The 14,534-nt window shown below is 39.0% G+C and overlaps 1 protein-coding gene across 3 annotated transcripts in view; it reads left to right on the top strand.

Moving 5' to 3' along the window:
* The window catches only part of LOC307167291 (NACHT, LRR and PYD domains-containing protein 3-like), a 120,556-nt gene that overhangs the window by 29,091 nt on the left and 76,931 nt on the right, over positions 1-14,534 (top strand). For all 3 annotated transcript variants that reach the window (XR_013822749.1, XM_079886275.1, XM_079886276.1), the window contains exon 4: positions 3,025-3,195. Coding sequence is in view for 2 of the 3 variants with exons in the window: in XM_079886275.1 (XP_079742401.1) it covers positions 3,025-3,195 (171 nt within the window). In the remaining variant the exon portion in view is untranslated. The remainder of the gene's footprint in view (positions 1-3,024; positions 3,196-14,534) is intronic.

Below are 14,534 nucleotides of genomic sequence, written 5' to 3'. Positions count from 1 at the left end.
GGTCATTGTAAACTTTCACACTGATCATAATTTACCCAGGGTTAACAATTAATCCTGGGTATTTATAAACCGATGTTTCATGCTGTACGCTCCTAAACCCTTGGTTAACGTTCTTATTTGCATATTTGTGTTGTTACTGTCATTGATTCGACGAACGCCACGTGTTTACATCAAGGCTCTTGCATTGCGCGTCCTCATATTATATATTGCTGAATGCTATCAAGTTTTTTTTATATGGTCTTTTTGGACTGTAAAGGTAAGAATGAAAAGGTCTCTTCTTCACTCCAATTGGCGAGTTTTCTGTTGCCATTTGAAATGATTCCCATCAAACGCTGAAACAACTGTTTATACAATTTCTGTAAATGTGAACTTGAGGCACTTGATTGGATGTCCGTCGCTAAGCATCTAGCCGTAACACTCTAACACTGTATCGTTTCACACTGTGCAAGTTTGTCACTGCAATGTGGGATTAACAGCACAAAAGCGACTCTAATCCTTCTCCGGACCAGGGTTTCATTACTCTAGGAAAGGGTGCTAATTAGAGCCCTGCACGGGCCTCAAATCTAGGCCCGGGCCCGAGACGCTCAGGCCCTAGCCTGCCCCATGTCCGACAGCTCATCAGAATTATCAGCCCGAGTCCGACCCGAGCCTGTTTTGTTTTTTTTTACACAGCGGCAGCCTGTCCTATTTGCAGCCTTTAAAATAGTTCAGTTTTGTTAGTTATGTTTCTTTTAATTTCTTTATTAAGTTAATTTAGACAAATGTTTGGAGCATTTTTTTTTTTTTTTAAATGACGACCAAGCAGCCGAGCCGACAGCGAATAAAACATGTTTGATTAATTTAGCCTCTCAAATCAATGCTAATACTTTACTTGGCTTCAATAAAATCCATAGATATAAAACACTTCAAGCATATCACACAAACAGTTAGTTTAATAATAGTTTATTTATTAAACCACAGTGAGTAAAACAACATTTTTTTAAATAGGCTATGAGGCAGGCTCAGGCTGCTCGCAACAGCGCTCGCAAATGAAATGAGCAATAGCCTACAATCTAAACAAATTAAATTAAATTAAAAACAAACATGCAGGTTATCTTACCTCAAAAATGCACCACAGAACATGGCCATTCTTTTTTCCAGTAGTTTCCAACAGTTAAATTGTTAACTTACAGATATCACCATCAAACTTTACCAGTTGATTACTCACATGAATAGGAGAAAAAAAATGCATTGCAAGTTTTCTGTAGTTTTATTTTTAAATATGGTAATGAGGCTATATCTAATTAAATATGTGTTAATTTGCATATATTTTGAAGTGACGAATCTGACCATTGAAAAAAACAAGGTTCAAAATTATTTTTTTGCATTTTATTGATATATTCAGTGAAAAGACATTATCTGAGGGAATTATGAATATCCCCTTTTGTTACCCTTTTGTTAAATCAGAAAATACTGGCAATAGCCTTAAAAAATTGATTTCCGCCCTATTTTTAGACATAAAATGTCATATAAATCAGGCCAAGAATGATATATCAACAAATCCCTCTGAACAAACCTTCACAATATAGTTAGGAATACGACTGTAAAGTTTGGTGTATGTAGGTGCTACAGAAGTGGAAAATCGTCACTAGGAGTGCAAGAAAAAACTCATTTTGAGAAAACGGCCTTTAAAGATTTTTATGGCAAAATTCCACTAATTTCTATTGAAAGCCATGAATTACAGACAAAATATGCTTTAGGTCCAAGTAAAATCCATGTATCACACTGTTTAACATCCAAAACTCATTATTGCTTCATCCATCACTGATCATAACATCCAAAACAACACATCAACAGTCCATCACACAGGTGGAATGGAAAAACTAAATATATCACAGTCCCTCAGGCAGATACATATTTAGCTGTCAGTGGAGCTGCTGTACCCTCTCCTAGGAGAACTTCCAGCTTCTTTTCTGGTGCTAACTTTGGGAAGTTTTATTCTTTTGGCTATTTGTCCAAGGTGTAAATCACTTAGTGAAGATACTTGTGGAGGAGGAAGTGCATCTCTGTCTAACCCAGTTGGTGGTCACTGAGCCTGTATTTAGTCAGGATCCGTCTCTTCTTCTCTGACAGTGTGCAGATACTCTGTCAAATAACAATTTAGTCTACTTTGTTTGCTTTCTCCAATGTTCTAAATATTGATATTTTGAATGATTCATAATTAGTTTTGTCAGTTGTTTTGAACCAGTGCTGAAGGGGGCCTGGTTTGTTAGCTTCACCATCAGCTGACTGAGGGACTGTTTTAGGGATTTGGCTTGTGGGTTTAAAGTGCTTTGAAATGTAATGTGTCTTTTTGACTTACATTTAGATGTTCAAAATGTTACAGCTTGTTCGTAACGCATCGACACACTATGTCAGGGTTACTCATTGCGCAGCTCGCGAGCCTCATGCGGCCCGCCAAGCTTTAATTTGTGGCTCGCATGGCTGTAAAAAATACGGCGATATCATGCAGCCAGTCACTACAGATATTTCTTAAAAACATAAAAAATAAGTAGGGCTATAACATTACCCATTACAAACTCAAAGTGTCAGCTATATTACAAATAATTTCGATCGGAATGAAAGAGGTGGTTTATCGAGAGAACATGTAAACACTTGGTCGATTGAGAACGCCTACTTTTGATGAATTTAGGCAAAATCTGCACACTCAAACAGACAAAGTGTAGTAAAATAAAGACCTAAATGTGTATTTTGGACTTTTTTTCAGCACAAGTCTGAAAGAATACATGTTATTGAAGACAAATAACCCAAAATCTCAAAACTGACCAGTGAAAAAAAACAATGTTTTTGCCTGCCGTGTCTCGCCTTAATGTCTCAAAATGTAAAAAGAAGGTTAACCCAAAAAAGTCCCGAGGCCCTTGTATCTTCCTTACAAAAGACTAGAATGTCAATCAACATGATCTTTTATGTTGAACTTGGTTAACCAAGGAAGTTGTGTGATCTGGTGGGAACACCAGCATTAATCAGAGTCCTCTCTTTTTTCAGATTAACAGACTCTAATCTCAGTGATCAGCACTGTGAAGTTGTGGCTTCAGTTCTACAATCATCAAACTCCCTGAGAGAGCTGGACCTGAGTAACAATGACCTGCAGGATTCAGGAGTGAGGCTGCTCTCTATTGGACTTAAGAGTCCAAACTGTCAACTCAACAAATTGAGGTATTTCAGGGAATTTCAACTGGCCTGTGCAAAATAACAGTAAGCTGTCATAAATGTATATGTGTTATATTCTAATATTCTATTCAACACACTTAAAAGGATAGTTCACCACAAATTAAGTGATCATTTACTCACCCTGCTGTTGTTCTAATGCAGTGAAAAATCAAGATTATAAATTATTCAGCCCAGCGTAAGAAGCTGCTCCAGTCCGACCGATTCTGTTGACAGTATAATCTAAGAAACCTTGTGAGTTCTGGGTTTAGGTTTTCGCTTTGACGTTCGATTGTGAGTGATATCCTGAGGTGAGGCTTATATTTAAATTGAATTGATGGAAGGCCGTCCAGACCCAAGATGTGAACTGGGAACCCCGGTCTGAGACAATATCTTCAGGTAGTACATGATAGTGAAACATGTAGTGGATGAAATGTTCTACTGTTTCGAAAGCTGTTGGGAGCTTAGGTAGAGGTGTTAATCGACATGCCTTAGAAAAACATTCATGACTGTAGTATATTGGTGTTACCCTGGGAGGCCAGGAGATCAGTGACAAAATCCATAGCAATGTGTGACCAAGGTTGTTGAGGAATGGATTGTGGCTGTAGAAGGGGGATGTCTAGAAGATTTCGCTGTGTGCAAGTATGACTGTAGAAGAGGAGGTCAGCAGCGCCATCTGATGGACACAGTATTATACATCCAACAAATATACAGAACAAGCCGACATAGTGATCATGCTCCAATCACGCAACAGACAGTCAATCAAATTGCAGCCTTGGTCAGGCAACCATGCGCAGAACTTTTTAGTTTAGTTTTCACTCTCATAGAGAGATGGTTTGTGTGGTGTTTTTCCTAATTCCTGCCAGGGTTGTGTGCGTCAATGACTAAAAGCAAGTGTTTATTCATCTTGTTTATATTGCAGTTGCTGCTTTCTTAGTCGCTGAGTTGTTTATATGTAAGATAAACAAATGCGAGGAAGACCCGCAGCTCTGCACAAGCGAATGTTCATGTAAACATAAGCGTTTTAAACCAAATATGTATATTCGGTATTGTCTTATGTGGTATTACCAACACAAAACCAAGTAAATAAACTAATGGCCAAGAACGCAGACCTCACTCTCGCTCACTCGCAGGCACTCTCTCTCTCTCTCTCTCGCCCTCGCACTCACGCTCTCTCTGCACATAACGGTTTAAATTAACAACAACAATAAGCACATGTTGAGCGCTGATCAAGAGTTTTGTGCAAGCAATTTAAGGTCGCGACTCTTGTCCCAAATATAGCAGGCTTAATTCAGTGATTGAAACAAATTTATTAACATAAATTTAAGTTTTACAGTATAGAACCGACATTGAACACTCCGAGCGAGCTGTGCTGTGGTAAACATGGAACTTTTCTGTTTAACGTTAAATAAAATGAGGCACACAATTTCGAGAAATGTGACAACAAAGAACTTTTACCCTGAGGTTCATAAAAAAACTTCAATTTATTCCATTGTCTTTTTAGTGCACTGTTAACTTTCAGCTGTGACGCTGTGCTAGACAGTGCGACTCGTGTGACCTGTCCCTCAGGCAGCGCGCGCGCCCACTCGCAAAGCAGACAGCCACGCCTCTGCTTCCGCGGGCATGTTTTTCCATATTCGAAATTCACATTCGAATATTAATTTTAACGTTCGAATTTCTGTTTTTTAAAACTATTCGAATATATATTCGAATTTAGAATATTCGTTGACAGCCCTATTGCACACACAAGGAGAATTTTTCTTGGTACTGAAGTTTCCAGTGCACATATACAAATACAAATACAACAAGAAACATAGTGATACAAATTCTAGGAATAAAAATATAGATGAAAAAATATGAAAACCGTATAAGGTCACAGTTGGGTTTAGTCAGAATAAACATTTACAGATTATGAACATATTTACAGTATTTTGAATAGTATGAATAAATATAAATATCACCTGAAAGGGCTCTACACTGCGAGTAATTCACTCGCATTTGCGCCTAAAAATAGTCATGTGCGAACTTGAAAAATAATTTACGAGCACAGTGCGCGAGTGACGGGTTGTTCTCAATACACTGAACAACAGAGCGATGAAACGAAGCATACCATTGACTTCACATGGAAAGCAAGCAAGAGGACGGGGTCGCGACTACACGATGTGAACATAACATGATGACATGCTTAACTTTATTCAAATGAGAGCGACGATTCTCAACCAATGAGCCAATCACTGAAATAGTGTGGGAATGTGCGGGAACTTCTGGATTTTAAGTGAGAGAGTCAAGTGACTCCTCGCAACAGTGTGTAACAACACTGGGTAGTACATTTATCATTAGCTCAAATGATCTATAGGGAATTTTAATAATTTATCATGTCTATGATTAATATATTGCATGTTACAGTTACATTAAATTATCGAAGTTGAAAATAGATCTATTGTATATATGAATAATCAATCACAACGAATCATAATTCCTCATTCATATATCAATAGTTCTATTTCAGATCGATTCTATGAGATAACCCTTAATGGAAATTAATGTAATTATCAAACAGTTGTTTGTCCAGCAAACGGCCATAAGATTAACCCAACAATTTCTCAACAAAAATGATCTCTTTCTTATAATTCAAGAAAGCTGTTTTCTGGCATGAAAACAACTCTCCTGTTCTTATAAAGTTTAGGTTACTAAAACCGTAATCAAGTTGTAAAGCTTGTAGCTTGAATCGACATTTCATTGACTTCGTAATGTGGGCAAACAGACAGAATCAATCGAGGATATATTGGATTTTAATAATTGAACTAATAATACATCGAACTACGATTCACACAGAGTAAATACATGTATTTACAACAGAAACAAACAGTAAAAACAATACAAGACAAAACGGATAACAGATGAGAGAGAGAGGATGAAAGGGTGAGAGGATGAGCGAGCGAAAGTGAAAGTAAAATGTGCGATCAGAGAGAGATCGCAGGATGGCAAAATTCACAGACAGGTAACCTTTGAGAGAGACAACAAGAAAATCAAATTAAAGTTCAATTCAATAATACTTGCATGTATTCTCTTTGTATGAGAAAGGAAGGCGCGTGTTTTTCTCCGTCGAAGCTGGGCGTGTTCTTTCCTGTCTTCCCCCGGGACGAGCAGACTCGCGCGAAGTTTAAAGGTTCACAGAAAGTGAAGTTACCAAAGAAATGATTCAGAGTTCATCTCCCTTTGCTGAGGGAGAGGCGAATATGAAAATAAAACTAAGTAAAGAAAAGAAAAGAAAGAACGGAGATGAGAGCTCCCTAAGGAGCCATGGAACCAGAAATTCTCTCAGACGAAGTGCTTAACTCTTCTGTCTTCATGGATGGATCTTTTATGGAGAAGATGTGTTACCGCCTCTGGTTACGCGAACAACCAATTACCATCCAAAGATCTGAAGCGGGAAAAGTTCCTTTGTTTGTTTGGAACAACCCCCGAATCTGATTTATGGAGGTGTCAGAATCGACCACTCATAATCAGAAAGATGGTATTTCTGAGATAATGCCTCTTTTTGTAATTTGGCGTCGAGATTCGACTCGGTCGTTTTTTGACGATCACAAGGACATAATTTTGCAAGTCAGGAATACAGAGATACAGGATCGTTCATCATTACGAGCATATACATTTTGATTTCCACACAATAAACATTATGGCTACTCCAATATGACATGTGAAGACATCTAAGCATAAAAAGGGATACATTTAATACATTTAAAAGGTACTTTTCTTTGAAAAGTTCCATGGATGGTGTTTGTGTGTGTGTTAATGTGTGTGTTGGAATGTTGGCTCCCCGTTATCTCTCTTGCAGAGGAGCGGGATGAGCTGCAGCTTGGGAGTCATAAAGTTTATGACCTAGTCCCGAGGTACAGGCAATATTGGGGAACATTCTTTCAATAAACACTTAGAATTCAAAGCTATACACTAGCAAACCACACCTCTATTATAAGGCAAAACTAATCACACATGCATATAGGAATGTACATACATTAAAAGGATATTCCTATCCTAAGTTACACACAAAGGAAGTTTGTGTGTGTGTGTGTGTGTGGTAATTTGAGTCAGGGGATTAGGTCGACCATTTTGCTCGACAACGCTCGTCTTTGTTATAAATGTGTCATGTGCCACGGGAGACCCCCAGCCAGAACGGCGCCCCCACTGGTCAACATGCCCCAAGGGGGTCGTAAACAGAATGCTCTTTGTTTACTCAAGAAGAAAACGAGCTTTGTCTGCAAATCAGGATTCGCTAATTCAGAACATCTGGCCGGATGCCAAGTCAGTGTCGTTACAAGTGCTAAACATAAACGTGTGAGAGCGTGTTATTGGCTGTATGTCATGTTATAGCCATGATGACGCCATTGCAACACGCATCACGACAGATGAGCGATCTATTCATCAAGCCAACGCGCAAACTGCCGCAAATGAAAGTGAAAGTAAGTCGTAGACGCTCAATATAATCATATTCATTAATAGTAAAGAAACAAAATGCAATTAGGCTACCTGTGCTGCTGTCGCTCTCTCCTATCGCTGATTTTGAAATGAGCTTATGATCAATGAATGATCAATAAAATGCAGCTCATATCTGTTACTTTTGGTGACATGAAATCTGCATAAGTCTACATTAAATCTGCATATAGCGTGGGAATAGAAGATCCGATTTAAATCAGCTTTGCGAAAACACACTTATGTGACTAGGTGTAAATGGAATTGTTTTGGTCAGTAAAAATGCATGAAGTGACCAGGTGTAAACAGGCCCCTACACCATAAAAAAGTCAAGTAAACACTTAGTGAGCGATAGATATCAGCGCTCGCAAAATCGCCTGCCCGACGTCCCGGGGCGTTGTGTTTTCCAGTCGGGCTACCAAAATGCATAACCGGCCTGCCCGACGGGCTATCTGAAATAGTGTTCGCTTCAGTCTTGTTATAATCAGATTCAGCGCGTTCTTCATCTTCAATCCGCAGCGGCGCGCACGTCAGAAACAGAGAGGACAGGGTGTGTGTGTGTTCATCTGAGTCTCATTGGTCTGTCACTCATTGGTCTGCGGTGCTCGTCAATGTCAGAATATTTGAGATGACCAATCAAATCAAAGTAGGCGGGCTTTATGTTCACAAGAAGCTGCAGAGCGCGAATTTGAGCAGAGCGACTCGCTTCAGTTTACGGCCAAGTGCGAGATAAGATGTAAGTAGCCAAACTAAACATTTCATATTTGACAGCTTTTTTAGGTCATAAATGTGAAACAAATGACAAAAATAATCAGGCAAATGAATATACTTTTGTCTAATTTCGCCATTTTGAACTGAAAATAGGCCTGTAATGTGACTAATAATTAGTTTACTGTCATTGTGAGGGGACATTAGCATTAACAAAGCCGTTTTCATCATAGGCACAAGATTAATAATGAATGTGTACATGTTGAGAATTAATATACAATTTGTATCCTTAAGTAAATTAAAAAAGTTCAGCTTTAGGTAGGGAGAAGAGATGGCAAGATGAGGAGACTGAGAGAAAAAGAGAGTGATGGATAAGAAGTGAGAGCAGGTATCATCTACTGCCTGCTGACATGGTTTTAAAGCTATTTCTTATCCTTTTTTGGCCTTCAAACATCTTGAAATGGACATATCAGAGAAATAAAAAATTTGAACCCCCTAATAACTTTAAATGTAGGACCTCTTTGATTATAAAGCCCTGTCTACGGCCCTGTATTAGGAATAAGATCAATAATGAATGTGTACATATTGTGAATGAATTTAATAAACTTAGTTAGGCTACCTAGCTTTCCTAGTAGCTTTCAGTAAATTAACGTGTCTGAGAAAATGATTCATAAATCAACCTATCAGTTGACCCTAAGTTTACTTCACTGACAGACAAAAATGAAAAGCCTATATCAGTCAAAGCTCAGCTTTAGGAGGGGAAGAGACAGAGCAAGAGAAAAACAAAGAGAATAGGTATAAAACAAAGAGAATATAGTCGAGTGTGATGCGAAAAATAAGGAGGAGAGAAAAATAATCAGCTGCCCACTTGGTTTTAAAGCTACTGTTATCCAATTTTTTTGCCCTTCAAAACATCTTAAAATGCACATATGTAGATCAGAGGAATCAAAATTTTCTCGGGGGTGCCCCCGAACCCCCCTAACTAGCATATCTCACATTCGGGACCTCAGTGATGAAAAAACCCTGCCATCTGCATGTTAATGAAACAAGTTAATAGTGAGTATTAGACCCTAAACTAAAGAGTTACTTTTATTTTATTTTATCATACCCTCATTGAGGGCTGAGCCACCGACACAGACTGATTCATGTTCCATACTGGTCACACAAATTTCAGTTCAGTTATTACCAGATGCATATTTGTTGATATTTGTGTTTTGAAAAAGTTTTTGATTCATTGTTTTGACTCATAACCAATATTCTACATTAAAAATTGTAGTCTTTTTATATGGGCTAGTAAAATTCATTTCGGACTACCAAAATCTGAAGAGTGCCTGCCCGAAGGGCTACCAGCGATTTAGAAATTTTGCGAGCCCTGGATATGCAACACAGTATGAAGGCCTAGTCATTATCTCAAAAGACCAAGTGCAAAAAAAAAAAAAAAAAACCTACCACTTTGATGCTTCGAAAAAAGTTCATAAAAAGATCATAAAACTAATCCATATGAATTGAGCAGTTTAATCAGATTTTTTCACTGTGCTCATATATTTCTTTGTGTGCTCCTAAATTTTTTCATTTAGGAGCACATGTACTCCTTGGGAAAAAACTTAGCGTAGAGCCCTGCCTGAGTTTAGAAGATATTGCACTACACAATGGGAGTATTGCACTTAGAGGCATATGCTTTGGGAGGTATGTTAACTGTACAGAAGGGAAATAGCCTGTGGGAAGAAACTGTTCCTGTGCCTAGATGTTCTTGTGGCCAGTGATCTGAGTCGCCGTCTTGACGGTAGGGCTGGGCGATATGGCCAATAAAAATTATCACGATATTTTTTTTTATATCAGTCGATATCGATAATTATCACGATAAATGTCAAATCTTTATTTCTTTCAAGTTTAAAGGCAGATTTTTGCTCCTAAGTGAAAGTTGTAGAAAACAGAGCGTTAATTGTGGTTTTAAAGGTCCCGTTCTCCGTGATCCCATGTTTCAAACTTTAGTTAGTGTGTTATGTTGTTGTTAGAGTATAAATAATATCTGTAAAATTATAAAGCTCAAAGTTCAATGCAAAGCGAGATATTTTATTTAACAGAAGTCGACTACATCAAACGGCCGGATTGAACTACTACTTCCTTCTTTAATGACGTCATTAAAACCGTTTTTTGACTAACCTCCGCCCACAGGAATACAGGCGTATTGATGGCGAAATATCAACAGGCGTGGTTGATGTTTATCTATAATCGGATACTGCAAAAGTTTAATTCGAAGTTGTTAGTTTGCTCTGTCCATTTCACCACGGACTGTTTTTCTAACCTGGGATAATATCAAGCAGGCTTCTCTCAGCGTTTCATACTGACGAAGGGGACAATTTCAACTATATTCCAGCAAGCGAAGTAGTGATTATGGAAGTAGCGATCAACTTCACATTGTTTCTCTTAGTAGGATGAAAATAATCTTACTTAAACTGTGATTAATATACAGAAAGCGATCAAAGAACAATCCCTTTCCAATCGCCCAAGCTTTCAATCACACAGCGCGAGTTTATACTGGACACTTGCCAAAAATGACGCTGTTACACTGCACAACGAAGCTCTTACTGTATTTATATACCTCATGTTTGCATTGGTGAAATCATTAGTGTGAGTGCAGAAACTGCGTTGCAATAAGATCTTTTTTCACGCGATCAACAGACTGTCATCTGCTCAATGCTCATCACTGCAACCTTTTATGTGATGGGAATAGATCTAAATACTTAAACTTCTCATGATTCGTTAATCCCGATAGCTGAAATAGTAAAAACGTATAATAGCTGTAATAGTAAAAGTTTTCCAGATAGTTCCACATGTAATGCCAGATACTTCATATGCAAGCATGTCAGCCAATCACAGCAGAGGGCGTTTACACTGAAGTCTCTCAGCGGACACGCCCCTTCAAACAGAGTGTTCAATTCAGAAGATGAAGTCAGGCTAGGAAATATGCCTTTTATTTCTAAATTATAACAATTTTTGATCTAAAAAACATACTAACATTATAAGGGCACCCTAGGAAACATTATAAAATAATAAAATAATCCATGGAATGGGACCTTTAAACTAACCTTTATTGTCAGAACATATGACAAACAGGTGAACATTTCACAAATCTGAGGTAAAACATTCAAACATTTGTCATTTTTCCTTAAAATAAAAATCTTGATAGAAAAATGAATTTCTTAGTTTCTGTTATGGATCTGTGAAGGAGGACTCAAATTCAGGATGACAATTAACAGCTTTATTGACAAACAGATGACACGACGAGGTGGGAGAAGGAAGCAATCCAAACAATAGGTAGAGATGAGACAATGACAACAGCAGAGCATCAGATGTATTGAGGTGTCCGTAGGCTGGAGTGTAGATATGGCAGAACAGAGTGAGACCAGAGGTAACCAGCTAAAGCCAGACAGGAACTTCTTACAGCTTGGCGCTCGGGTATCTCAGGCTCAGAACAGGGCTGCTTGCTGGACAGGACTTGGACAGGACTGGAACAGGGAACAAGACAGACAGAGCCAATGGCAGTAACCAGAGCACTAACAAACTTCTACAACAAAACACTAACGATTTAAGAGGAACGATACTGAGACACAGTAGTACTCTGAGGTACAACATTTAACGAACTGGCAAACACAAGAGGGAAAGAGCAAACACATAAAGGGAGCTAAGAACATGAGGAACAGGTGAGCACACTCAGACAAACAAGGACTTAACGAGGAGACAGGTGCTAACACTCAAACAAGGACTCAACTAAACAAGGGGGCGTGGTACCAGGAAACAAGGAGGAAGGGACAGAAGAGCACATGGCAAACACAAACAAAGGCACAGCCATGTGTTTAAGCACAACATAAACACAGAAACATTAAACAGAGACAAGACAGACAACACTGCCAGGGCAGAACCCTGACAGTACCCCCCCTCTAAAGTACCCCCCCTCGTGCATGGGGACTGACTCGGGGACGCCCTCCTGGGCTGTGCAGACGTGCACGGGGACTGAGTCGGGGACGCCCTCCTGGGCTGTGCAGACGTGCACAGGGACGCCCTCCTGGGCTGTTCAGACGTGCACGGGGACGCCCTCCTGGGCAGTGCAGACGTGCACGGGGGCCGACTCGGGAGAACCCTCCTGGACTATGCAGACGTGCACAGTGTAGCGACTGGGCTATTTGAATCATTCGTTCGTTTGATTCTGAATTAACAAATTCGAATTCTCCGTGTTTTCTAAGCACATTTATTCTGAAACCCAAAAAGCCTTTTTACACTCTGAACTGAGATATGTAAATCAAGACTCTCGACAATCTAAATTACCATCATGGCTCCGACATGGCTGGGTTTAGAATGTTTTCGGACACTTTATGGCACCTGGGAGTAGACCAGATGGCCCGAGAGACAATCATATACGTCTTCCTGAAGCTTTGCAAAGCTTCAGAAGAATTCCAAACCCCCTTTCCCCTCTCTGGACCACAGAGAGATAACGAAACTTGAAACTTTCTACACACACACACACACACACACACACACGCAAACATCCTTTGTGTGTTATTTAGGATAGAAATATAGTTTTAATGTATGTAACGCAGATTTGGGTTTGGCCCTCCTGTATGCATGTTTTATTAATTTGTTTGATCATATAATTATGATTTTCTAGAGGTGTGGTTTTGAAATGTATTCTTTAATCAATAGTGTTTTAGTTAGAGAAGGTTCACTAACATTCTCTGGCAATCCCTTCCCCCCTGTGTTGAACTGTGTTTTATTGCCTAATGGAATGTCCAGCAACAGAGATTTTAGGAGTGGAGCAGAGTTAAAGTGTTAATCTTTACTCCTACTTAAATCCTACATTTTCTATATGTATAACCATTGAAGAAATATGTAAACCTGAATGTAATTTCTCTTTTCCACGATTGTTCTTCTCTGTGATGGGTTTTTTTTTTTTTTTGTATTCTTGTAAACCTTAAAGGAATAATGTTTCAGATGTGCACACTGTTGCAATCATAGATATGCCATGTGGATCTTTTTAAAAGTCCAATTTTCATTTCCATTTGCAAATGTACATCACATTTTGGGTTAATCTTATTCCTAGATTGTTAGTAGAACTCTTAATGCTTATTTTACAGAATAAGAAGTCATTTCTATGCCGTAGCTTTTAAACATACCAAATGTGGTCTTGAATTGAACCTCCATATACCCGTAGGAAAGATATGGTTACCAAATTATGATAAAATGCATTTTACTGCAGTTATAATTGTTTAAAGTGGAAATGGCATGATCCTAAGACCATCATAAACTATGCAAATAAGTCCTTTGGACAAGACAAAGAAAAACTTTTTCCCGCTCGAGATACTCTGAGATGATTGGTTCACGTACGTGGAGCAGGCGTGAGCCCATCCTCTCCATAAGAGACAGACACAGAACTTTCTCGAGAGCACTTTTTTTACGAACCCGCTTCATCAGCGAGAAGACCCATATGGCTCCCGTTGGGAGCATTCATTCACCGTTTTCGTGAATGAATTTCTCTTTTATTTACTTAAGTCTTTTCTTTATTTCCGTCTTTGTTTAGACTCTAGCATTCGTTCAGTGAAGCTTCAATTTTAAAGAGACTTGAATCTCCCGCGGCGCGCGCTCATCATCCTCAAGGACGTGCACGAGCACTGCGTCTAAGAGACTTCCATGGCTCCACGGCTCCTATAGGAGTCATCAACTCCGTTTTATTTTCTTTACTAAGTTTTATTGTCATATTCGTTTCCCTCCACAAAGGGAGATTAACTCTGAATCATGCTTCTGGCAACTTCACGTTCGGTGAACCTTTAAACTTCGCGCGAGTCTACTCGCCCCAAAGACACGAGGAAACACGCCCAGCTCTTAAGGAGCTCTTCTTCTTCAGCAAATACAAAGAGAACCATACGCAAGTATTTTGATTTGTGATTTGATGATTCTGATTTCTTGTTGTCTCTCAAGGTTACTGCCTGTGATTTTGCCATGCTGAGATCATCTCGGTGATCTCTCTCGTCCTGAACTTTAGTTTCACTTTCTCCCTTCCTCTCCCTCTCTCATCTGTTATCCGTTTAGTCTTGTAGCCTATTTGTCTTTATTGTTTGTATTGTTATATGCATACTCATGTAAATTGTAGAACTTGTATTCCTTAGTTCGATGTA

Source organism: Squalius cephalus (assembly GCF_949319135.1).
Source record: "Squalius cephalus genome assembly, chromosome: 1".
NCBI lineage: Eukaryota > Metazoa > Chordata > Actinopteri > Cypriniformes > Leuciscidae > Squalius > Squalius cephalus.
This window is presented reverse-complemented; position numbering and strand designations above follow the sequence as displayed.